This window comes from Strigops habroptila, chromosome 1 (assembly GCF_004027225.2).
Source record: "Strigops habroptila isolate Jane chromosome 1, bStrHab1.2.pri, whole genome shotgun sequence".
Classification (NCBI taxonomy): domain Eukaryota; kingdom Metazoa; phylum Chordata; class Aves; order Psittaciformes; family Psittacidae; genus Strigops; species Strigops habroptila.
In genome coordinates, this window is record NC_044277.2 from 62,972,588 (window position 1) to 62,999,727 (window position 27,140).

General features: G+C 40.6%; 1 protein-coding gene across 6 annotated transcripts in view; it reads left to right on the plus strand.

Moving 5' to 3' along the window:
* ELP2 (elongator acetyltransferase complex subunit 2) overlaps positions 1 to 27,140 on the plus strand; it is a 138,538-nt gene that overhangs the window by 28,630 nt on the left and 82,768 nt on the right. Inside the window, exons 17-23 of one of the 6 annotated variants that reach the window (XM_030507964.1) lie at positions 3,064 to 3,136; positions 3,573 to 3,759; positions 5,323 to 5,444; positions 5,904 to 6,046; positions 6,530 to 6,643; positions 7,612 to 7,691; positions 23,463 to 23,584. In XM_030507964.1, coding sequence (XP_030363824.1) covers positions 3,064 to 3,136; positions 3,573 to 3,759; positions 5,323 to 5,444; positions 5,904 to 6,046; positions 6,530 to 6,643; positions 7,612 to 7,691; positions 23,463 to 23,569 — 826 coding nt within the window. In that variant the 3' untranslated portion in view covers positions 23,570 to 23,584. Of the gene's footprint in view, positions 1 to 3,063; positions 3,137 to 3,572; positions 3,760 to 5,322; positions 5,445 to 5,884; positions 6,047 to 6,504; positions 6,644 to 7,611; positions 9,671 to 10,982; positions 18,362 to 23,462; positions 23,585 to 27,140 lie in introns of those variants that run through there. The other 5 variants (XM_030507980.1, XR_003994606.1, XR_003994605.1 and 2 more) reach the window with 5 other exon arrangements.

Sequence of the window (27,140 nt, forward strand, 5' to 3'; positions counted from 1 at the left end):
ATTTGCAATTGAAGGTTGTCACCTGATTTGTTCTGTAAGGATCATGGTAACACTATGCTACACTTTCACAGTCTTCAAAGCTTTAGTATCAATCTTCAAAAGAAATGAATCATCTCAAGGTCTTACAGTTTATTTATCTTAATCTCCTGAAAGAGAGGTCTCAGGCAGGAACAAGAATAATGTTGAGCCTTTGCTGATGATTACAGTTGCCTTTCTACATTGCAAGTTTTGTGATTTCAGTTGGGGGGCAGGAAATAAAAAGCTTTGTGAAAACAGTTTGCAAGTTGCTTTAGTTTGACCAAGTAGGAGGTTTTGTGGGAGCTCATCTTTACCTTCAACCAGGCAGTTAATTTTCTTTGAGTGCTTTTAAGCTCTATTACTGTGTTTGTCCTCAAAAGTGCTTATAGGAGGGAAACTGCTGGATATTGGACCGTATCTGCACGTTTTGTAGTTTCTAACCATTACGTTAACTGCTTCTGCTGTGTGTGCTATGGCTGCTAATGTACCCACTCACATGAAGATAGCTTATCAAACTACTTAAGTAGTGAAAAGAAGCCAAGGCCAAAATTTTTCTTCATTTGATTTTGACATTTCTCAAAGTCTAGTGACACATGAATCTTTGATATTCTGCTAATAGGAGTACTGCATATCTGCTTTTATATCCTGCATTCATTAAAATAACTGCATTTTATGATGGTCTTAGGTGACTTATCTGAGCAATTTTTCCTGTTTTTAGAGACACTGCTATTGATAGGGATTCTTTTATGCAAGGGCAACAAGATGTGAAGCATTCATAGACTTTCAGGTTTTTTCCTCAGGATAATCTTGAAAGAAGTAACATGAAATCGCATAATGTAGATTTCAAGTTGCCATAGCAGCAGAAAAATAGTGTGAGGAACTGGCTTGCTAAAAATAGCTTGTTTGTCATTGACATTTGTGCATTCCCAGCTCTAACTTGACACCAAATTTTGAAGGATTTGTGTTGGGTTTTGCAAACCTTTTGCTTAAGTAGGTTGTAGTATTAAGAACTTGCTGAATTTTTTACATAATCTAATAACTTTAAAATAAAAATATGATAAATCCTGTAAGAGTGTGCTAATCTTTATCCTCAAGGAAAATTACTGTAGAGTTTATGTGCAGCAGTCTGAGGTTAAAGTGCTGACATAAATACACATGTTTATATGTATGTACATTTCATGTAATGCACTTGGAAGTCTTGAGGAATCCCTTCTGACACTAGAAAATTACTGTAATCATTTGTCTGGACACTGTGAAAGTCCAGTCAGTTTACCTGTGCATAAAAAAAAAATGCTATGAATTGCACGTTGCTAAGGCAAAATCTCTTGGGGTTGAAAGGGCAATTTCATTATTGATTCATTCTCTCAGTTCTGAAAATTTTTTTGGTGTTGTACAACGTAATGAAGGGATCAGATTGCGTGTATGGGGGCATGAGAAGGGGTTGTACTGGAGCTTCTGTACTCGCAAGGCTCATACTTGCTCATACAAACATCTCCTACTGCCACTAAATTTATTCTCTTTACTGGAGACAGCACTGGGCTATATAGGCTGTCAGTCTGACCTGTGATAGTCCTGCTCATGTGACTTTGCAGAACACAGTATTTTAGGTTTTGTTTTGATTTAAAGATTACGTTTTAATGCTTCTATTTAGCAAGAGCAAAATTGCATGCAGGAGCTCAGAATGTTTCTGTCAAGTGCTCTTCAATATTAAATTTAGGAGATAATATCAAAGTAACTGAGGACTTGTTTCACAAGGTGTTCCACAGGTCATTTTTCCTTTGTTGAATTTCAGGAAATTTATACTTTTTATGGAATAAATACTTTTCAAATTTAGCCAATTGACTTCCAATGGTTTTTGCTACAGAATAGTCACCAGGAATGTGCTTTAAAAGTAAGCATTATCATAAAACTCCTGCTGGTGGCAGATTAAGAGGAAGACTCGCAGTAGTACCTTAATCATTATAAGATGCAATCAAATTTGCAAATTAACATTCCAATTAAGCACAGCCACCAGTCCCTCTCCCTGGGCACAGTTACTCTTCATGAAAAGCCAGTGCGTCCCCAGTCTTCAGACATGAATGTGGGAGTCTGTCTATGGGATATGCCCAGCAGCGACTCTTCTGGATTCTGTTCAACAGATAGAGACAGTAATTTGTCATTGAAACAGATGGCTGTTTTGGCTGCAAGTGAAATCCCATGAATATCAATCCCATATAAGAACTTTGCAACACTCCTGACCGAAGGAGTTTATTAAGAGAACTGCCCATCTCTTCAGAGATAGGAATCAAAGGAGCAACACCTCCCCCTCCTCCCCTCCCGCCCCCCACTGGTATTTAGGTGATTACTTGTCCACTGTTTATAGATTGCGTCTCCAATTTTGCTTTACTTCCATTGTGTTTTCTGACTGATTTTAATTTGTGTTAATCTGTGTGGTATTTCTGTTTATTAGTTAAATCCCAGTCCAGATATGTGAGCTTCAATCCCAGCACAACTCAGGCAAAGACTGATTAAAAATGTATTTCTAGAGAGAGCTAGAAGTTTCAGTTTTTTTACAGTGTTGTATTCCTTCTCCAACATGATTTTTGTCCTCTAGTTCAGAAATCTTCTGCTGTTTCACAGAGCAGGCATCCTTTGGCTGGGTGTTTTTGGTGGATTTCTTTGGTGATCTTCAAATATATGGCTTCTGATTTTTTTATTGGTAGTGTTAAAACTGCTTTACAAGAAAATAAGAATACATTACATGCTACTCTAGTCTGCTTTGTTAATCATTAGTGTAGCTTCTGCAGTGCTGATGGTTTAGGACTATGGAATGAGGTGGACAAATTTTTTCCGTAGTCCCTAAATGTGAAAGAATTTATGCAGATGTTTAAATTGAATGCTGAGCATGATTAGGAATTACTTGGGACATAGTACTGAAACACTGGTGAGAAGTTCCTGGAAGGTGCCTTTCATGTTTGCAGAGGGATTTAAATTAACATAAAAACCTTGACGCATACTGCAAAAAATGACTGTGATGTGTTAAATATCTTTTCACATTTATTTCAGATACGGACATGGATATGAAATTTTTTGTGTTGCTTGCAATAATTCAAACACTGTAATTGCCTCAGCATGTAAGGTAAGAAAAGATTCTAGCACCATCTAGTGAAAAATGACACCGTATTTCCAGGGCTGACAGAGCAGAAATCAGAATTCAGTTTGGGCTAAATTTTGTTCTTTCACTTAAATGTGAAAAGATTTTGTATAGATGACTGTTGTCTTGCAAGGGTGAGAGTGAATGCAGATAAATTATTATTCATAAACTATGTGTGATTCGTTTGAAGGTATTAGTAAGATAAATTCTAACAAATACAGGTATAAAACATTTACTTTCTGTAAAATCAGCATTATTAGAAAGTAGCAAAAAAATCTTGAAACTTTCCAGGAGAAAGCTGACTCTAGCTTACTTGCAAGCCTTAAAACAAGCCCCCTGACATCTTTGTGTTTTGAAATGTGTGCCTTTTGTATTTGCTTTTGATAATTCTCACTGATATTTTTTTTTTCCATCAATACAGGCTTCCAAAAAAGAACATGCAGCAATTATTCTGTGGAGCACTGCTTCTTGGAAGAAACTGCAGAGTTTGTCATTTCACAATCTGACTGTTACTCAGCTGGCATTTTCTCCTAATGAGAAATTTTTATTAGCGGTTTCTAGAGACAGGAATTGGTCACTGTGGAGGAAACAAGACTCATCAGAGTCGGGTGAGATATGTGAAGTGGATATACACATTTGAAGACTTTGTGGTTTGTTCAGTACTTCTGGCTTCAGAATACTTGAAAGAGAATTGGTAAAAATATTTTAATGGACATTTTCCTTACAACGTTTAAGAGTTAATAGTATTGTAGACTCCTGTCGTTTTAAGAAGTGCAGTTAATGGTGTATAGGAAAGCTAGAAAGGGAATTAAAATGTGGAGAAGAATATAATTGGGCCTTAAATGCTGTTTAATTGATGGATGTAATGAAATCTGCTGTTTGTCCTCCTGCCTTCTGCTTGTGAATATATGTTTCAGATTTACTGAAATCAAGCATCCATGCTGGACTGTAATGCTGGAACTTCAAACTGGTATTCTGTGAAGGAAAACCTTCATCTCAGTGTTCTGTGCAGGCAAGGCTGGAAGGTTCATTGCTGTACCCGTGTCCTGCATAGAGCTGCCTTGTCGCTGTTTGCAGGGCATGACACTTCGAGACTCTTGACAGGATTAATCTCTATCTTTGGTGTGGCTTTCTGATAATCCTACGCAATTGATTAATTTGACTGGTACCGGCTCTGTCTGGAATAAATGCTGATAGTAAAGATTCAGTAGACTTTCTCATTAAGACTTTGAGCCTTGCAAAATCATGGGGAGATTGCTATTGAATGCTCAAATGGATTCCTAGAACAGATGCTTGTGCTGAAGGCGATTATCTTGCACTGTTGGCTTAATAGCACATAAACACTACTGGGGTCTATAGAGTTTTCCTAGAGACTTGGCAGTGAGTTTTGGTCTGTTCATACAGTGTCTGGTTGTATCCTGGCTTGAGACTTCTGTTCGTTTCAGGCCAGTTCTAAAGCCTGGTGTATTGCCTACCAATAGTTACACAATGTTTCAGGATAAGGGGTACTAATTCTCATAGGAAATAGAAGAAATCCTATTTTCATCTGTTCATCAATAACTCTTCTGTCTACAAAGAACATAGTTATCAGCGTAAAGCAAAACTTCTGGTATTGGCATCCTAAGTAGTGGTTATTCAAAGTCTGTGCTCCAAATATTTTCTGCTTAGGAAAAGTATTTCCATTTACTGATTTGCTGATCAGCTTTATTGCCTGATTGTATGCATATTGAAATGGCAGCCTGTCTCTTTGGGAACAGATTAATCTTTACAATTATATTATTATGATTTGAGCTCCTGGGGCTTTACTTGGTAAATAGGGACTGTAGTGAAATTATTTGGGGTATGTGTACAGATGGTAAATGCTACACTATACTAAAACCTTTGAAGTCAGTGTTTTTATGAAAAACTTGTACAGAAAGAACATGAAGGTTGAGCTTGCTTACATTCTTCTGAAACAGGCATGGGTGTGAAAGATCAAACTGTTACTGTTTTAGGGGCTGACTGATGCGGTGTTGAACAGGTGCTAATTATCATTGTGATAAGTGTTGGAAAAAATATTTGTGTGGTGCTAAGTATTCCCAGTTGCTTTAAAGATGAGTGGAATAATGAGTAACAATTACTTTTAACATGTGAAATAGTGTAAGCAAGGGTTTTCCTGTGTTTTATTCCAGGACCAGTCTTCAGTTGCTGTGCATACACAGACAAAAATACATCTGTTCACAGTCGAATCATTTGGTCTTGTGATTGGACACCAGATAGCAAGTATTTTATTACTGGCAGTCGGGACAAAAAGGTAATTAATACAAAAGAAACTTTAAAAGCCCAGATTTATTTCAGGTTAGCAAATGCTGTGTTCTAATAAGCCCATGTTCTATAAATACACAAAAAGCTTCTTGTGCGTATTACACAGAAATCAGTGAGACTTTCATATGCTAAATAAAGTGCTTGAATACGTATGTACAAGACTGTGGTCTGCCAGTTGGACCTTCTCCCTTCTTTTGTCATGCAGTAAGACAAGCATATGTCATATAACTCTCATGGGTCTCAGTTTTTCTTTAACTTTCATAACAGAATCTGGTTTTGTTGTCAATATCTTTAATGAAATCAGACAGACTGTCTGAAAAGTTGAATATTTGTAAATAGACATTTTTTATTGGTTTGGGGCTCATCCACTATTTTATCGAAGTTATTCCTTATGCTTTTCTAAATGCATTTACAAGTGAAAATTCCTAGATGATTCTCTTTCTTACAGGTCATTATCTGGGGCCATTGTGATTTATCTGTGAATACTGAAGGGAATATGTTGGATTCAATCAAGCCTTGTTCAACAGTACTGGATGCTGGGGATTCTGTTACTGCTGTTAGTAGCAGCCATGTGCTTACTCCTGATGGAAGGTATTGTTTTTTCTGTAGTGCTGTTTTGCGTTAATAGTATTTTTTCTGCTTTAGTCAGTTTTCTGTGGATAAAGAGGCCCTAAAATCTACTGGTCCAAAAATATTTTGACCATTCTTTAACTGAATGACTGAATGACTTTTTTGATTTCATAGCTATCTTTTCAGGTGTATGGTGACTTCTCCAAGCAGTGTAACAAGAAAAAAAAAAGCATGAACACACCTGAAACGTATTTATTCTTCCAGCAATACTGACCAGATGTTGTAATAACCTCCTTTTTCCTAACCAAATATTTTGTATGTTTCTGCTTTGCTAATTTTTTTATGAAGAAGCTTTGACGCAAATTGTGAAAAGTAAAAACTGATTTGAAGGGCAAGGTGGAACACAGTTTTGAGTACTAGTTCTTTCTAGCTTGCATTAGAGCCAGCTTCACTGAGTTGCCTACTGTAATCTCTTTCAGAACTAATGCAGTATTCTCTTGATAGATATATTGTTGCAGTAGGCTTAGAGAATGGGAAGATTACGTTGTACACATGGAAGCAGAGTGGGCAAGAACCAGCACTAGCTGGTTGGACCACGTGTGTTGAGATGGATAACAGGTATGTCTTGAAGTAGGTTAGGAGCAAGGAAGTATTATTCTTGAAACTAATAGTGCTGGAGTTCTATTCTTATAGTATAAAATGATATGAAACTGGTTTATTTTTATATCAAAAATCATTATCCTTTTAGGAAAAGGTTGATCCCTGAAAGTCTAAAGATGTCTTTAAGGCAAAACCTGGAAATAAAAATAGTGATTATTCAGATTTATTAAAAAACAAAACAAAAAACCCCAACAAACCCCAATGAAAACCAAGGGGGCAGTTTAAACAAAATACTTCAATCTGTGCAAATACTTTGAGAAGTCTTACCCTTTGTTTGCCCCACAAAAAAAACCAACTTTATTATCTTTAGCCGTAAGACAAGGTGATAGGAAATACTGAAGTGTCTATATACACCAGCAGAACATTTCGAAGTGGATGACAGCAAGCTTTCAAGAGCAGCTTCTAGCAGAAACCAGAGGAATGACAGGCTATATCTGGTGCTGCAGTGGTGACAGCTAGAGAAACTCTCTGTAGAGAGACCTTGATGTTTCACTTGAAGCACTCTCCTAGATTTTTCTTTCACATACTGGCATTGGTAGTACCAGAAATTAAAGTTGATGGTGACTTTGGCCTGCATGTGCTTGAAGTGAGTTGGAAAGAGGCACCAGATAACAGGAAATCACAGGCTAAAAGCCAGAAATCTGTCATATCTCAGTAATTGAGATGCTAGACCTGCAGCTTAATGTGGTAAAACTTGAAATCAATAGCTGTTTGAATTATTGATAAGTGAGAGGATATAATGTCATTAGTGTTAATGGCCCTACTTATTTTAAGAACTTAATACCTACTCGTTCTCACAAGTCAGTTTTTCCTCAGTTGATAGCGTTAACTGAAGAGTACTAATTATATAAATGTTGATGTTTAGACTCACATGTCCAACTGTGTGTGACATTTTGCAGCTACGTATGGATTTCTTTTTGTTGCAGCCAAAGTCATGCTCTTGCTGTGAAACGTTTATGTTGGAGACATCATGCAGGCAGAGCTGGACATAATGATCAGAACAACAGTGAGTGGTTGCAGCTTGCAAGTTGTGGAGCTGATCACTGTGTTAAGATATTCAATGTCAACAGATTTGCTGTTTAGCAAAGGCAGCCGGCCTGTCTTTGCAGAACGGATTCACAACATTTTATTTCAGCTTTTAGCCATTTTGATTGGTGAATTTTCTGCTTTCTGCTGTGGAAAGTGAAGCATCTGACGTGTAACTTATTAAAGCAACTTTTCTGGTAGTTTGAAATGTCAAATATATTTTTTTTTAAATTCTGCAGTTCTAGGAATATGAAGTATTTTATATGTTTTGGTTGGTGGATATCCTGGAACTGAGGAATGGAGGTGTGGGGTAGGGTGTGGGAGAAGGATAATGAGACAGCTTTGTTCACTGTGACTCCAAGGGTAGGTGGGAAGCTGCCAGTACTTGTGTAGTTCTGTGCTTGGGGTTGCAAGTGGAATACTGAAATTTTTTTGAACTCCTTATTCTTATTAAACTTACTCGTCAGTTAGCCTGCCAGTGCTGACACTGCATGTTTAAACATGTGCAGAGATCAGAGTTAATATACAGCTTTCTCTGATTGCCTTCTGAATGTATATTTCAGCCCTGGTCCAAGTCTTAGATGGCCTTATTTTTGAGGAGTAGTTTGTGTTTGCATGCTTGGACAGGCCTGCTTGTTTTTATTCCTTTCTTCAGCTGTGCAGAGTGCTGGGTTCATGCTTCTTGATCATATGGGCCTTAAAGCCTAATGCACAGACTGCTTAGATCTTCTGTTGTCTCCCTTGTATACCTGTGAGCCCTCTTTGAGCAAAGTGCTATAGAAGAGCCACCTCCTACTCTGCTTGAGGGCTGTCCTCTATAGTTTGGGCTGGAAAAGCTTACAAATATCACTGGGCAGGAGGTAAAAGGTGGCAGCTATTCCTTACACTGCCTTTGGACTCTACTGACTTTTCAGTGCCTTATTTATTCTAGGATCTTACCTATTCTGGTGAAAACAGGTTAACTTAGTTGTCTGATAGCATTGGAATGTAAATAGAATGGTAGCAGATGGTCAGTACTTCAGAACTAAGCCTTTACCTCAGCAGGTCTGTACCTGATTCCAAAGTCTAATTTAGAAATTAGTTAAACTTTGGGAATGAAATTATTTTTGTTCCAGAACCATTTGCTACCCAAACTGGTAGTTGTCATTGTTTAACCGCAGCCCCCAACACACAGCCGCTCGCTCACCTCCCCCCACCCCTGGTGGGATGGGAAGGAGAATCAGAAAACAAGGTAAAACCTGTAGGTAGATATAAGAACAGTTTAATAATTGAAATAAAATAATATAATACTATAATAATTGTGATGAAAAGGGAGACAACAAAAAAAGGAGAGAAATAAAACTCAAGAAGCACAAATGATGCACAAAACAATTGCTCACCACCCACTGACTGATGCCCAGCCCATAGCGGTGATTGGTGGCTCCCAGCCAACCCACTCCCAGTTTATATACCAAGCATCACAATCCAGGGTATGGAATATCCCTTTGGCTAGTTCAGGTCACCTGTTCTAGTTGTGCTCCTTCCAGCTTCTTGTGCTCCTCCTCACTGGCAGAGCGTGGGAAACTGAAATGCCCTTGATCAGGGTAAGCACTACTTAGCAACAACTGAAAACACAGGTTTGTAATCAACATTATTTTCAGACTAAATCCAAAACACAGCACCGTAACAGCTATTAGGAAGAAAATTAACTCTATCCCAGGCAAAACCAGGACAGTCATGCAGAAGTAATTTGAACTGTGTTTAACTCTTTACTGTTTTGCATCTTTAGGTAAAGAGTACAGTTCTTTCAGAGTGGGCCAAACTCTTTTCAGAATAATTATATAGTTTATGTTGTAAATGTTTTTATATTTTAGCCTTTTATTTTCAGTTCTGTTTTTCAGCGTTAAAAAATTCATAGTTTAAAATTACTTCGGGGAATAAAACTGCTACTTCTTAATAAAGATGCTTTGGTCCATTTTACTTGTGGTACCTGGTGCTTTCCATACATGTGCACTTTAAGCATTTGAGTATTTTACTTGTCCAGGAGTTCCTAAACAATTATAGACTGTATCTTGGTGAAAGAAAGGCATAGCTTGTCACTCATGACGTTTCAAAAAGCTGCCAAAAGTGGAACTTTATGTCGCAGTTGTAGTGTGGTATCTTACCTACAATTTGATGACAGTGCTAGATAATACTTTCCAGTATTGGTACATCTTGCCATGTGGCCACATTGTGTATAGGCAGAAGTGAAATGTCAAATCAGCTGTCCCTCTCTCTTATTTTGTCATTAAACCAGCATCAGCTTTTATATGATTTAGTAATCCATTCCATTACCCCTGGGACTTTTATGACTCAATCACATTGAAGAATATACCTCATTGTTCCATCTTTAAATACATCAGATTAGTCTGTTGATCTTCCAAGTCTGTTTGTGATAGACACTTTTTCAGTCAAGCTAGAGGTTGTCAAGAGACACCTTGACACATGATTAATATTTTTTTATGTACAGTGTTTGTTCGCATATCACTTTGCTCATGTTTAGTGGGTGTGACTTTTACATATGCCTTTATCTTCTCAGTAAATCCACTAAAATCTTTTCAAACCGGCATGTAAATCAGCATCAGATAACAAATCAGGTAACTGATTTCATTATCTCGTCTAATATGTGAAGATTATTTGGATCAATGTAAATATGACACCAAGAAAAACTCAGTGTTATCATAGTGATCCTTTAGGGGTAGCATTGGCTGCTTTATCAAGAACAGAGTTCTTTAAACAGCAAAATAGAGTCCCGAGAAAATTTGTTTTCTCTTTTGTTTGGTTTCTTTGTTTTAAAAAAATGGAGAAAAGCAAGCATTTGCCAGACATTTACTATACTTACTGTATTCATTCTACTTCATTATTGTTTTATTGGTTTGATAAAAACTGCCGGAATCAAGTGTCTTATTGCCATATTTTTTTTGGTTTTTTTTCCCCCAAAAATGTCTTAATTAGGTTTTTATTTGAAGAGTCTGCTTTTGGTTTTGTCCACTGAAAGAGGCTGTGGCTTTTATTTTCTTCCATGTGCTTTTCTTTTGTATATGCTTACTCAGAGAAACTCTATTTAATTCATTAAAAGTAGTGTGTACATTCATGTACTATTTCATACCTTAAACAAAAATACTACCTGACTGACCTGACAGTACACCGTTTACATATAGCAGTTAGACATTTTAGCATGTATCCATTTTTGTTTCTACATTTTCTATGTTTTTTGTGGCCTTCCTTAAATGCAAATTCTGATTGCACTCAGGTGTGTTTTGGAAGATGGAGTTAGCCTCCATACTTTGCAAGTTGCTTTTATCACCTTCTTTATAGCAGATGGTTCAATGCCATAGAATAAATAAATACAAAGTCGAGGTAAGTGTAGTCTTATTTACTTCTTTCCGTTTCTCTTCAAGACTATCAGATAAGCCCTGCCAACTCCAATCTTGGGGAGCTCCAACTTTTCACAACACAGCCTCTAATGTTGCATTTGTTTTCCCTTAATGTGATGCAAGATGATGTCCAATAGTCAGGGGTAAAACCTTGCTGTCTGAAATCATGATGGTTCCAGCCTTGCCACTACCGTTTCCTGCCGGTCCTAAGGTAGGGTGTAAGGATGTTATTCAAAGGATTGATAGGCCAGAGGCAAATGGTACACATCAAAATACACCCGTCTATAGCAGCCTTATCCTCTGCATGAATTTTCTAACTAGTAGCATGGTACAGATTTCTGAGTTTCTGTCTACATTTCTGTTATCACTTTGGACAAGAGCAGTGTGTTTATTTTAACTCCCTGTGATCTAGCAGGACACAAAGGTGATGCAACATCCCCTGTAAGCTGAGGCTCTCCACAGCGCTATTCACACTTTACTGTTCCAGCCTTTTTAACCAACCTTTGCACTGAAAATGCACAGAACTGGGTCTGTGCAGGTTTAGAGAGATAAGCTGCTTAGTGCCTCTGCAGCCCTCAGGTGCTACTTTCTGAAGCACCACAGGCTGATTGACATTTGTCTCATATACCTTACTACTAAATACTAACGTAGGTTAATTAGATGTTGCCATAAGCACTGTTGCAGATGAGGCCTTGTTTCCCACAGACTTGGGTCCTTTGCAGATTATGAGTTTTCATTATTTTTCCTGTGATTAGTTACTTTTCACAGCTTTTATGTGTAGATTTTCATCCCCAGCATGTGAGCTCGAGGTGCAGCTTCTTGTCTAGACACTGATGGAATTTTTTTGTTCTTTTTCAAGTCTATAAAATCTGTGGATTTTTTCTTTTGAATACTCTACCTTACAGACAGACCTGGGTGGAGATGATCCAGTTGATTAAAATAAGGCATAAGGGTGCATGCCTTGTGTGTAGTCTGAGAGACAGGTTTGATGTACTCTTTAAGATCAGGGTAAAAAACGCAATTTACAAATATGTAACTAAAGCTCTGACAAAATGCCGACACACACCTCATATTTTGCTCTTATGCAATTAGTGCTTTAACTGATTTTTTTTAATGATGGTCTTTACCAATAGGTGTAAAGCTTTCATGATACCAAAGTAAAAACAACACAAGAACATTCATCTTTAAAATTGGAAAGTATAATAGTGGTATTGGGGCTTATCCTCAGTCTCAATTCCAGGAAGCAAATTGCTTCTTACACTGCAGCTGGTGGGTAAGTTTCCAATTTTTTTATTTTTTATATCTAAATTTTAAAATATGAGCTGTTTCATCTTTCCGCATCAAGTGTATGTAGCCATAAATATATTTCAAAAGCCTGTAATCATTCCAGTCTGAATCTCAATGGCATCTGCTTTCAAATACTACACACCATAGTGTTTATTTCCGCTCAGATTGTCATTGTAAAGTTACATTGCTGCTTTACATCCCCTTACCTGGTTCAAAGGCGATGTAAATAAGCTGGTGCCATTAGCTCCTCCAGGGTGTCCCATTAAAGACCACCTGGAGAACGCACCATTAGGAAGGAGAGTATCATATTCTGCCGCGGCAAATCTCAATTCTAGCATCTTTAGATTTATCACAGAGCAAAGATGTTTAAAGACTTCCTTAAGATTACAGATTAAAAAGCTATTATACAGGAAAGACAAAAGAAGAAAACATTTTGTAGTTTTTCCCTGTTGGTTTAGTGAACATGTTCCTGCTACTAAAGTAGAGCTCTAAATTATTTAAAGGTCAAAAATAAAAAGACTCGACACTGGTCAAATAATTTAAAAGAAAAAATTCTAAAATACTATGCACTAGAAGAAAGCGTAATAAACTGTAGTCTTCTGGACTAGGCTGAAATAATGCTTTAAGAAATAAGCTGTTGGCAATATACGTGGTGCTCCGAAATTCTCTGTTTATTGTATAGTGCCATTGAGAATGGAGTTGAAAAAATTGATGGAATAAACTGAAGTTCTGTAAAGAATATTCTAATGCCTTTTGATATATTTGAGATAAAGCCATCCCACGAATACTTTGGATGCACACTATCAGAAGTATTTTACTGGCCTATGTTTGTTCTGAGGAGACTTCATGGCCAAGAATATGAACAAACTGTTTTATGTAGTTGGATTTAAAGGATTGTCTTCACTTACAGTAGAGGCATCTGTGAATAAGCAGCAAGAAATGGTGTGTGTCTTGTTTATAATCTGAAATCTATAACCAAAATCAAATGGTTATTGAGATTATCCAGAGCCATCTTAAATCTGTCAGTCCAGAATGTTGGCATCCTCAAGTCTGTGTTGGACTGAAAAGGCATGCTAACACTGACTTAAATGGCGAGGATGCTGTGGAGTCCACTGGGATCCAGAGGACAAAATGAGCTGCTTGTGTAAGCTGGGAAGATGAGAGAAGCTGACATTCAGCCTTAGGAACACCTGTGGCAGGCTCTCTGAGCACTGCTGCCAGTAGCAAGCTAATCGATTGTGCCCATTTCTTCAGTTATGAAATGGGAAAGAAGGAAGAGGTTCCACATCATGCTAAGACTTAGGAAAAATAAAAGTACAATCTGCTGTCATCTGTCTTGTGGGTTGGGACTTCAGAAGTAACTAGAAGCTAGTGAAAATTTCAAGGAAGCCAATTACTGAGCTCTCAGCTATTGAAAACATCACTTTGGCAACTCTGAGTAATCTCTGTTTTCCCAAATATTTAATGGGAAGAAATGAGAATGCTCTAAGGCTCACTGCCGATTGCAGCTATTGCAGAGATGAGGAGGAAACAGCTGTGTCCTCATTTAGACTCAAATCTCACTTTAAAGAAGTGGCTGTTGCAAATAAGGAAACTTTAAAATAACTGAAATGGGCAGCAAAAATATTGCTTGCTCTGTTTTAAGGAGCATCTGGAGCTGTGCAAAGGATGAGACAAAATTTCTGACAGTACAAAAATCAGAATTTGCCTTTAGTGCATTAAGAAGCTGTTAGAGGTGGGAGTGTTGAGCACAGTTTAGCAATGCTCTACTACTGCTAATTTACTCAGAGTATGTTATCAGGATCTACGGCAGTAGTTTCGAAGTGGTAGGGCAGCGTGTTAACCCCGTGATTTCCTCACCTTGACCATTCCCTCTTGTGCCCTGTACATCCTTGTACAGTCGTGGGACCTTCCTTCAGATACTCCTTTTCCCCTGCCTTTGTGCAGATTCCACTTACTCTGCTTCTGCCTTCTCTGGTAGAAAGCTGAAGGGCTGTGGGCTCCCTTTGCCAGTCCCTGGTGCTCACACTTGAGCACAGTTTCTGCTCTTGGCTTGTGTGACCAGCTCTGGTGACTGTATTCAAGTAGTTTGTATTCAATGGCATTTTCAGTCTTTGCTAGCATTGTCATTTTATTTTCTGCAGTAACTCATCTACACTGTAATGCAGCAATAAAACTAAAAATGACCTCTCACTCATTCTGGAAGGAATTTAGGGTAGACCATAGGACAAAGCCTGATGCTGTACCATAATAATAGGCCTAGCTCCAGTACTTAGGGGTAGCTGAACAAACCGGGCATGACCTGGACTTGAAGTCCTCTAAGAGAGCAGCTCCATGTAATTTGTGTTTGTGTGACTCAGCCTACATTACCACTGCACAGAGGAGAGGAGGTGTTATGCCCGAGGTAATTGCCATGTTGCGGAAGTGTCTCCCTTATATAGACTCCAGTTGATCCCAGCTGAAATAACAAGGGTTGCAGCAAACAGATTTTTACTGCAGAGGAGCTATTTCCCCTTGAATCAAGGGCTTGTGCAAACAAGGATGCCTGATCTTCTGTTTTTTTACTAAGCCTTTTCTCTCTTTGCTCACCCACTCTTCTAAGACAGTGTTTTGCCGCCTTAGTCCCTTCTCCATTCTTGCAGGCCGCTAAATCCTCATATAATCAATCCTTATTTCCTCAACATCCTCTTACCTCTTCCTATTGTTCTTGTAAGATAATCCTATGCTTTTTCATAGGTGATCCTAAGAGAGTTTGTATATGTTGAGTATAACATTCTCTTGGTATTTTCTCTTCTGCATTCTATCTCTCTGTGTCTTATTCTTCCTCTGCTGAGTTCGGGCTTTTGATATTTACATAGGCTGTCCAGTCTCATTACCTCGTTTTTCCCTGTCAGCAAATTACTGGCGTATGTATGAGCAGCATTCCTTCCCTCCCTCCCTTGCTAAAGCACAAGTTGTCTACCTGCCACGGGGGGGAATTTTTCTCCTCTACAAAAATGAATTGACTGCAGTCTCCCCAAAGGTAACTCGTCCAGTACTTTTCAAGATAAAGCAATCGTTATGTTTGCCTTTCCATTTCATAATCTTGGAGAGTCTACATCCTAGGAGTTTTCATATAAAGATGTGTATCTCAAAGTATATCTGTTGTTGAGGACATCTGTACTCCACAGACACGCTTTTTAGAGCGTAGAAGCTTTCTGCTGTGTAAGACCTTTGCTCTGACATGGCAGGCAGTCCTATATGGGGCAGCCACCTATTGATTCTCTGGATGCTGGAAGTCTTCACCACTGTCAGCAGAGAGCACAGAGCTGCACCACACGTTTCTCTTTCTCTGCAGGAGAGGTTCAGCCAAGAAGGTTGAAAAAGCTGCAGTGCAGGATGCGCCTGGGATGTCTGTATGCTGCTCTGTGTAAGTCTTCAGGGTGGGTCTCTCTGACCTACACAGGCGCTAAAAGTGCTGTGTAGGAACCTACCACAGGTACTTCAGTCATACTTCTTTTCTGGTGTGTGCATACAGTCTCTCTGCATCACAAGTGTTGCTGTGCCTTCAGTAACAGTTCCAGTTCACTAAGCCCATTAGGATTAGTTGAGGTGGGAGCCCCTCTACAGCTGGTGAGCGTAACTCCTACAGTTACAGCTATGTGAAACTCTCTGTAGGAGAGTAGTACTGAAAATTGTTAGCACAGTTTTTGCTAACTGAAATAGAAATACATTGTGGTTGACAGAGCAGTAGGGTCATAGGGTTATTAAAATAGTAAAGGAGCTCAAGAAGCCTGTAGTCTAAGCTTCTGCTCCAGGCAGGGTCAGCCGTGAGATCAGGCCAGGCTACTCAGAGCTTCATTCATTCTGGTCCTGAAAATCTCAAAGGATAGAGGCTGTGCAGCCTCTTTGAGCAACCCCTTTCACTGCTGACTGTCTTCACGGTGAAAAAGTTTCTTCTTATATCACCTCTGAACCTCTCCTGTTTCACCTTATACCATTTCTTCCTGCAGCTTACCACTATGAAGAGCTGGGCTCCATCCTCCTCCTTAGGTATCAGAATGCTGCTACTAGGTACCCCCAAAGCCCTCTCTTCCCCAGGCAGAACCAGCCCCATCCCTCTGCCTCCCCTTACAGGGCAACTGCTCCACCTCCCTCAGCGCCTTGGTGGCCCTCTGATGCGCTTGGCCCAGCTTAACATCTTTCCAGTACTGGGGTGCCCCGAACTGAACCAGTACTTATGGTCCCATTACAATAGACCAGTTTAAAGTCTATTGTACAATTTCTTCCGCTATGAAGTCCAAGTCTATAATGCTTTCTTCTTTAAACTAGCCTTATTATGTCCCTTTCCTACAGTATTCTTTTACATGTGCTTGGCTGTGTGTGGTGGCAATGCAACCCTGAGACTGAGAGCTGCAGATTTTAACATGTCTCTGGAGACCTGGAGCCTTTCTGTATCCACTATGCAGTGTACTCTGGCAACTCTGAGATGTGAACACAGACGTGGCTCCAACCATGTGGCAACACTGCTTCTGGGAACAGAAGAGCCCTCTTCATGCTAGTGAAGTGTCCTTGCACCGTGTTTCCACCACTAGCGAGGTGGCAAGGGCAGAAGGAAGAGATGGTAGTTTGGCTCTGGCTGGAAGCTCTGCTCGTCTCCTGCCTCCATCTGAGCGTGGGTTGCCAGCCCAAGCGGGTGGCCAGAGCCCACAGCAGAGCTGCAGTCCATATTAACCATTTCCCTGTGACCTGGGGTGGCCCTTGCAGCCGTTTATTTAGATAATCAAGAGCTGACTATACTACACACAAACTATAGCATTGGTGGTAAATCCAAACAGCCCCTAACCACTACAAATTCTATATTAAAAAAGTACTTATCTTCCATCTCAGAGGAAAAGTAATGAATGCTGTTTTAAATGCCTAAACTGTGGTCATTTAACTGAGAAAATTGGAGTTTATTGTTTCTATATGCCTAGGACCACCAGGTGGCAATATAAGAAAAAGGATAAGTGCCTGTCTCCGGCATCTGCCATGTCTACCCAAAAAATCAAAATAAATTACAAATATATTCAAAGACAGGTATTTGGCCTCCTCTGAGTTGTTTAAATGCAGTGTTCCAGTGATAAGCGTTTTTCATCATGAAATGCTGATTTTGAAAGCATTCTTCTCATTTGGTCCTGCAGTTGGGATAACTGTACCGCTTCAGAAAATGATGAGCACCTCTTAATCACACAGGGCCTTATTGTTTGTTGCATACATTCTCCTCCTCCACAACATCTCAATCTGAAGAGTATATAAAAAATTGTCATTTTCTTACTTTACCTTGATGAAGTGTAAAATGGGACTTATTTTCCTGCATGTTTCCCTTTCTGTGTTTTGTATTCTGAAGGGTTGTGTAACCATGTGGATGCCCAGGAAAGGTTTAATCTCATGAAGTCCCATGCACCTCCTGAAGGTAGCTGTGATTTGTAAGTAAGTGAAGAGTGAGCCTATTGGATCATATGATGAAACTCTCCCAGACTCCAGTGACTTACGTTTCAGGAACATCTTAAACCAGAGGAAGTCTCCTTTTGCTTATTAGCAAAATTTTATTTTCCTTTCATGGGTTTGTCCAATTGCTTTTTGAATCCATGCGAGCCTGTAATTCCCCCAGTGACTAGTGAGAAAGAATTCCCCAAGTTAAGTCTGTGCCAATAAGAAGATGCATCTCTTGTTTGTTTTGAACACTTAATGCCTCCTTGTTATTGTATTAGAAAAGGATTAGTTGTTTTTCACTGTCTCCTTGTCATTCCTGATTTTATATACCTCTAGCATATTCCCCACCCATGGATTTCTTCTCTGGTCTGAAGAGTCTGCTGTAATTAAGTGTCCCTTTTATGGCAGCTGTACTCTTCGTTTCACCAAACTTATTGCCTCTTCTTCAGCACTACCATATTTCTACTAAATATTCTACCATATTCTAATAAATAAAGAAGTATTTATTACTCTTTTTGCACCTTTTCATTTATTGATATTTTTCTGGAAGCGTCTAGTCAAGCAAACTGTTTATTTAAAGTATTGGCAAGTAACTTTCTTTTTGGTTTTGGAACAAGTCGAAACTTTCTTATTTGAAGCATTTAAGGTTCATGATGCTGTCTTTTGGGTGTTTGTGGCAGAGTGTAGCTTCTTGTCTTTGGACTATTTTTCTCTTTCCTTATTTAAGCCATAAATTGATTTTTCTAACATCATTCTGCAGTGACAAGTTGCAGAGACCTCAGAATCACTGCACAGTGTGGAAGGATTAGCACTTGCTGTTAAAGGATAAACCTAATACTAAAATAACAGGGTAGGTGCAACCGAAGACTGAAGGTACTGGCAGCCTATGTTTGGGATGTCTGAGCAGCAGCTGATATTATGCCTCCTGCTTCTTTGCAGCTCCGTCAAAGTCAATCAAGTAGTGAGAATTTCCTTTATCGACTCAGTAAAAATAGAGAAGGCTGGTGAGTGACTTCTGTGATTTAGTGAGAGCCTTTCCAGCCACGTCAGGAGAAGGTTTTCGCACTGTGTGGAAGGCCTCCCAACAGACGTGGCAGATGCTGGAAACTTTTTCCAGTTGACCTTGCCAACAACATCAGTGGAGAGGAAAAAGTCTCCGTAAGATTTTACAGATTTAAAAACAAACAAATCATTGATTTTTTAAGTCCAGAGGAAAGTGCTTTAGCTCTTCAGCTTGTCTGTTTGCATAACATAGGAGGGAATTGTTGTACCCTGCTGAGTTACTGAGCAGTGCAGTGCCTTGTAGGTTTTTTCCATGGCAGAACTTTGTTAACCAGGAAGATCTTTCAAACACCAAAGCACCATCTACTGACCATTAAGAGAAGTCATGTAAAAAGGTAGTACCCTCAAGACACTTCCTCCATGTGTATTGAGGAAGCAAATGAAAGTTTGGTTTTGATATGCCTCTGAGTGGAAACAAATGTTATAAATACATTGCCCAGAGCTGTCCCTATCCCCTTCTCCCTCAGTGACTGTCAGATTGAGGGTGAGAATGGGAATCCCAGACAGAGGCAAAGAGCCATCCCAAACCAGGCAAAAATGCCTGACTTCATCCTGAGTACAGCTTTAATGTGGCAGAACAACAACAGATGGAGATGTTGCAGAGTTTTTTTGCCTGAGAGCTCAGTGGTTGCAAACCCCCTGCCCTACCTGAGACCAGACTGTGATCTGCTGTGGTCATGACAGTGGCGGGGGGGGGAGCCTGTTCTGCACCTTGTGCTTCTGTGTAGGTGTGGGAGAAAGGTGAGCATATGCTTTTGAAGAAGCTGTGGTATCCCTGTTTCCTCTGAAAGGTGCCATATGCATTCTCTGAGTCATCGGGACATACTTTACCCTGTGGTGGAAGTAGCTCTTGACAGTGCTGCTGGTGTAGCAGGCTCAGAGGTCAGTATGGAGGCTGATGTGCTTTTTGATCTGAGATTCATACTCTGCACCATCCCCTCACTAGCGGTGGTGAGAAGCCTGGTCTTCCTACAGCTGGGCTGTAGGGGCTTAGAGTCATTCTTCTTTGAAGTCTTTTTCTTACAGCTATGTTCCCACTTTGTACTGCAGCCTGGTGGAAACCCTTTTTTAAGCACGTACAACATTGTGTTGACAGGGTGGCATTTGAAACTGACCCGAGTTACGACCGTGATGCTGTGCTCATGTTCAAATCTCAAAGCAGTTTGACATGTCTCATGGCAGTGTGTCTGCAGACGACCAATTCACCTCAGCTTCAGAAAGCACACCATGTCCCAGGCAGACATACTCTTTTTTTGCCATCAGCTGCTGGCTAATATAAACAATGTTCACTTCCCAAGTGGCACAGATATGCAAATGAAACTTTCATAGGATAATGGCCATATGAAGCTTTGCTAGCGGGCATTCACGACATGTGGAGGCATGTTGGTGCCAGATGCTTGCAGGGTTTTGGCTGTGCTATTCTCTTTTCCAGTAGGATAGTCAGTACCAGGCTATTTTGGGAGAGCCACTGTGGGCCCAGATCAATGATTGGTGCTTCTTTAAAATCTTCAGGCAATAGCGCTCTCCAGGTTGCCACAGAATTAACTGGCCCCTACACTGTCATTCTGTCTCCTAAAGCCTTTGGCTTGTCTAGCTGCTATGAAGCCTTTTACAAACACCAAACCAATGTCATGTTGCAACATCTCTGAAATGTGATAGTCTTTCATGACACAAACAGAATAATGCATCATTCTCAGTGAAAGCTTCTGGGGAATCATGCTGTGATGGGATGAGCAAAGCTGTAGCGAAATCATCAGATTCTTTTGTCTCTTCAAAGCAGGGTAAAAATTCATATTGGCGTATATCATCTTTTATAATGAGGTAAAAGCCAGTCATACCAGTATACATGTAACTGTGCAGTTTTTCTTCTTTATTTGTCAGATTAAAAGACTGCCGATATATTGAGGTTTGTTGCTTTATCAGACATAGGAAAACATCAATCTGCTTTCCTTTTTTCTTCTTTGAGGCTTAAAGCTCACCTAAAATAGCTGAATTCAGTTTATAGCTTGGCCAGCAGCAGCTGTACAAATGAGGTGGTTCTGGGGCTGGTGACCAAGCCAAACTCATAGTCTTTGCTTGCACTCAAGTTACTTCAGGAAGTGACAAGGTCCCACCCTAACTATGGAAACCTGTCACTTCCTCTTCCATCCCACCCACTATCAATGCCACAGGGCAGCAGCTGTGGCAGGACAAGACAGCTCGTTGCTCTGGGAGAGCAGAAACTGGAACTGAATCCAAATGCCCACTGCACAGATCTTCCCCTAATGCCCAGTATTGTGCACTGGGAGGGAGAAAGCAGTAGCAATTGCAATGCAGTGTGGTCCATATGGACTTCCTTGGATGAGGGACACCTCCCAAGACATCTCTAGCTTTCAGCAAGTTTGTTGTCAGGAGGACAGGTACAGCTTTTCTCATCAACTGTTTTACTATTTGAGTGGCTACAGATGATTTGCCCTGGGTTTCACCTTGCCATTGTGCTCTTTGCAAAATGAAATTACAAGAGGCAGCAGGGACAGCAAGGAAGCCAAAATGTGTTCTGGATGGCACAGTGGTTTTCAGTATTCAAAGCTATCCGGAACTTTGGGCTCTTCATTCTGCTCACCACAGAGCTAACGCTTTCAGGCTAAGGCTGACAAAATTTTTTCCTACATAAAGAACTGTGCTACATCATCTTCTCACTGGGAAAATCCCTGTCCTAACACCTCTGTCCATGGAGCTGGAGAGTCGGTGCTTTGTCTGTTTTTATGTGGGTTTGTTAGGGACAAAGAAGAGCCCTGAGTGGTCTTTTCTCTCCCTAATCCACCTGCATGTCCTGCTGTTGGGCAGCCGGCCTGCTACTGCTTGTCCAGCTTTCAGGTCCTTCACAAGTGCACTGGTAATACCAGCTTTTTTGTGCTTATTGTTACCCATACATGCCTCACAGTGCTGCTTTTCAATAGCTCATGTTTTCTCTGTAGATGTCTGTTTTAAATAGAATACAGTTGACTTTATGTAGACAGAATGTTTGAAGGGCCTTTACTTGCATTTCTGACAATGCACGCGATTTTTCCAACGCCGCTAGGACTGTTTTGTTTGTCAAATGCTGATCTGATCTATCTCTATACTAGCTTGAAAAGCGGTATAGCTAATGACAGTCAGCCCCAACATCTTTTCCGATTGCCTGTTATTGTTCTGAACCACAGTGATTTTCTATTTTCTTTGTTGAAAATATAGAAGGGGAAGAAGAGGTTGTTTTAGTAATCAATATTGGACTATTGAGAATAGCCAGAAATTAATCTGCCATCAGGAAGGCAGAACTACAGCCTTGGTTTTTGGTAGTGACTCACTACATAAATTAAGCAGGATGGTCTCTAAGGCTTAGACTTTTCATGCACTCTGCATCATGTTAGAAACATTAAAATATTAACAAACTTTGATCCCAGTGCAGCTCAATGCTCGCTCAGCTCAGTTTTCAAGCTAGAATGCACTCCATCTTTGGAGTTTGTGGTAAACTTTGGAAAACTTAGCCTGAAAGCCAGAGCATCACCATTCAGCAGCATCTACACTCCCTCTTCAATTATTTAAAAGCCACTCTGAGAGCCTCTTTGGAGTTGTGTTATAGATATCTGTTGGTATTATATTTTGTCATTAAAAGACACACCAGTCTTTTGAGCTCTGGCCCTCACCAGTTCTTGTGAATGAGATCGTTAATATTTGTACACAGTAATCCCACCTCTTCGTTCTCCCTAATGCCTTGAAACTATCAATGTCCTTCTTGTGTTTATGTCACGAGGATGAGACCTTAAGGCATTAGTAGGCATCTAGTGGTTCTCATACCTGAAAACCACTGAGATCAAGTTTCAGGAAGTAGAAGACAAGAGGTTGTTGAAGGAATATACCTTTTTCTTTCTCTGAGTATTTCAACAGGAGCATTAGGTGGTGGCCAGCTTGCAACACCTTTTTCTTTCTCACATGCTCTTGTCCCTCACAGCCCTTCTTTCAGGGACCTCGGTGGTGGCTGTGGTGAGGAAGCGCCTCTGCGAGGAAGACGAAAAAAATCACTGCCAGCTCTGCCTCCTGCACCGAGTGCCACTTCAGCACTGACGGTGTTTTCTTCACAGGCTCCTGCAGCCTCATTGCATAAGGCTGTCATCCCAACCAGATCTGAAGGGCCCAGAGAAAACTGGCTGCTTGCCATAGCAGCAGTCTTAGTGTTGGTATTACCTGACAAGTGGGTAGTGAAAAGCTAGAAAGCAGAGGGGCAGGTAGTAGCCTGGGTTCCGTTATGCTTTTAAATGTTCCCCTTCTCACCCTGCACTCAAGGCTGCTTGAGCCATGTCTAAGGAAGTTTGGGGTATTTCCAAAACCTACTTTGTTTTGAAAAGGTCTTCTGAATTTTTTCCACCAGTTACAGCCCTGTGAAATCACACATCAGAAAGAGCTCTGGTGTTGCAAAACGACACGCCCATCATCTCCACGTTTTTCCCTCTGAATGTCTCTCAGCATTTCTCCTTTAAACTTCAGCAATGCCCTCACCCTGTTTTAACTGTTGCTTCTCCTTTATCTTTGCACAGCAAATATTTTTCAGACACCTTCGCCAGAGGAAGCTGAAATATCACCTATGGGTGGTGGAGAAGGGGGAATAAGCGCACGTCTGGGACAGGCATTTAGAAGGAAATAACTCATGCTGGTGTTTGGGGGTCCTCAAGTGCTTAGTAGCTCTGGACTTGTACTTCTTTCTGAGGGGCAGCTATTTTTACACACTGCTGTGAATTTGTAGATCATCAGACAGACATTAAGAAGCCCTTCTCACTATGGACTGGCTGTGAATTGCATGAAAATGAAACAATAATCAAAATAGGCAATTCGGAGTCTCTTGTTGTCGTTGGCAATCAGGTTACTAGCAAGTGGCTTTGGTGACCCTGGGATTAAGAGCCACTGAAGCTGGTGAGATAATTAAGGAGGGAAGGAGATGTAGAGGATAACGCATGCAGACCTCCAGTAGGCTGAATTGAATACAGATCACAGCTTTGCTATATTTGTCTTTTTTCCCATCAGAAATTTTCAGTGTGTTACTAAACTTCTGTTCCTCAGTTTCCCTCAGACAATGTTGCTGTCACATTTCTGCTTCAGCAGAGGGACTAGCTGATTGCAATTTCAAAACACTTTATATATTTATTTCTAAGTGATTACACAATGCTTTATTTAAAAAGTATTGACTTCCTTACTGTTGGTTGTACAGACTTGATTGTATTCACAAAGGACACCTCCTGCCTGCAGTAGGATGAACAAGCAAGTTAAAACTGCCTGAACAAACCAAGTAACATTAATTAAAATTAAAAAAAAAAAATCAAATAATATAAAATAAAAGAAACCTTGGCAAATAGGCTAAGGAAAAAGCACCTGAAAGAATAAAATTGCTTTCTTGCTGGTTAAGCAGCTGGTCTCCATTCAATTGCCAGCCATGTGATAAAGTGTATTTTCCAGCCTCTCTCGGTTTTATTAGCGATTAAAATCTAAGCCTGATCACAAAAACACAGATGACAATGCCATGTTCCTGTCATGGGCACAATAATGCTAATGGCAGCAGATGAATGAAAACAAAGGGACCTGGCGAGGCTGGCAGCACAGCTTGCTACATACACACCTTAATTTGCTGACAAGGGCCCTTGACATGTGGGATAACTCCTGAAAGGGCCAGGTGTATGTGCCCAATGGATGAGTAGTTTGTGGAGTGCATCAGACATTTAAATGCAGCACCAGGGTGATCAGGAAAAGGATAAAGCTGCAATGCAGAACGTGCATAAGGGAAGCTGTGGCTCGGTGCTCTGGAGTCTGGATGCCAGGATACCAGTCACCACTTGTCCGTGTTTGGCCAGCAATATGCCTGCCCACCTGCCACCTGCCTAGGTGAAGAAAAACTGAGGATGAATTGGGTACCAAGCTGAAATCAGCAGGTCTGAGGATCCCTGGCTATGGGGAGAGGCAGACCACAGGAGAAAGAGAACAGATGTAGCTGCAACAAAACCTAATGCATGTCTTAAACATCCTCCCCAGGCTCAGCTTTTCACAGTGCTTTCCCCACAGGGCGTCTCTCTCTGACGGTGAGCTGCCTCTGCTCCCCAGGAGATGGCAAGCGTCTGTGGGTTAATGAGAGTTGCACCTGCTGCTAAAATGAAGCTGTAATTATCCTGCATTTCTATGCAGAGCTGGGTTACCTGGCTGCAGGGTGGCTGTGGAGGTGTTGCTTTCCTGGGGAGGCTCTGGAAGCTGCTGCAGGCTTTGAAAGAGGAAAAGTATTGTTTATGTGCTGGATGAAGCTACCAGAGGGCAGGTAAAAAGCCATGTGTTCATTAGGAGCGCAGAATGTGTAGGGTGTTCTTGCTGAATGGTTTTCTGCGCCTAAGCGTCGACTGGAAAGCCTCTTGTCCATCTAAGAAACCCAATGGAAACTGTGCAATTGGATTTTGAAGAGAATTGCAGCAAGGAATATGGACAATTCAGTGATTTTGAGAATAGCAGGAATGGACAGAAGGACTGTATCTTGGTACTGCTATCTTATTTATTCTTGAATTAGCATAGTTGTTTTAAGTCACTTCCTAATACAGGGGGACAGACAGCAAAGGTAGAAGATATTGACAGGGGAGTGCATTAGCAAATAATTTGAAAACCAATGTAGTGTACGTGGTCTCTCACTATCAGCTGTCCCAGCAAAAGGCAGGTTTCTTTCCCTTTCCTGCCTGCTCTTCCCACGCTGGGATCCAGGACAGTTTCTCCTCCCAGTCCAGGTGAGGATGGCAGAAGCAGCATGGCGAGGGATCAGCGCTGGGATCGGTAACAGCAGCCCTTACTTTTCAAAACAAGGTTTTCCTGATGAAATGTTGCTCTATGATGTAGTTTAAATCCTTTACCTGAGTGTGGTGAGTGATGGTTATTGTGGGTGTCCTGAGTTTAACCATCAGCTGATCTTGGAGACACCAGTAGTATCTCTATGCTTTGCTGCCCATTCTGTTACCCAACACGCGGTGAAGCAGAAGTATGGATGCTATGTGGAGCTGCTGTGCTATTAGCAATTCCCCCCTCCTCAGCAGTCTTTCTTGGCAATGAAATTGTCTTGCTCTTCGACAACAAAATCAATCAGCAGGCTCCTCTGGGGTCTCATCACCACCTTGCTGCTTACATTACATAAACCAATTTTTAATATTCTTACTTCTTTATTCTGTTTTGCTGCATTATATATAACAATTCTGCTTAGTATTAAAAATGAAGAAGGAAGATGCTTTTACAGACCACCTAGACAGTTACAGAATCACCCACGAGCCCACTCCGCCTCCGACCAGCTGTGCCACAGTAAAAGTCCTTGACATCTAGTGTGAAATCGCATCAGGATAATCATCCAGGTGGCAAACCGATGTCCATTTAGGCAGAAACAAGTGTTTTCCTAGAAGACTGTAGAAATGCGGATTAGAATCCTGTATCTGAATCCCTCTACACCCAATTTTTTTGTTTTTCTTAAAAAATATATAAACAGGTGAAGTACGCCAGAAATCTCGCTTCTGTAATCTGTAGTCAGGGATCAGAGCTGGTCATGGCTGTACTTTTGCTACAAGTGAGTGAGGCACATAGCGGTTAAATTTTATTTGGGTCACTTGTAACATTTTATTTTCACAGCCAGTTTGGTTGGCAGAATATTTTATTATATATTTTTTGCATAACGAAGCAATGGAAATACACAGCGGCCCTCCTCGATGAAAGGCAGTGGGATGATACATATTTAAAAACTCTGCATGGGCTTTCCTGTGAGCGTGAGGCTTGGGAAGGGAGGCTTTTTCTCCTGTCAAAGCCAGTGGAGTGGAGCTAGGCCTTTTGAAAACTGTAACAACCCTCAAAGGAAGGAGAGAGATGTAAGCTACAGTGACGTGAGGGAGGCAGGAAAAAAAACCCCACACCCTGAAATGCAAGTGTGTAAAAGCATGTGAGAGGCAGTCCTCTGAAACAGAGAGCAGGCAGGATCCACCTCTTTTGCTAGTGGAACAAGAACAGATTTACATCTCATTTGTGTGATCCTCTGGGGCAGGAATCTGAGCTAAACAAAGGCGTCTTCTGCATGACAGAGGAAATCACCACTATTTACGTAACAGCTATGCTTTATTCTTGGTGCAGAGGACTGGGCTGTGCTGTACCAATAGTCTACTGCCTGGTCCGTCCAGGCTGCTGGCACTGGGGAAATGCAGCACCCAATGCTGGCGTGC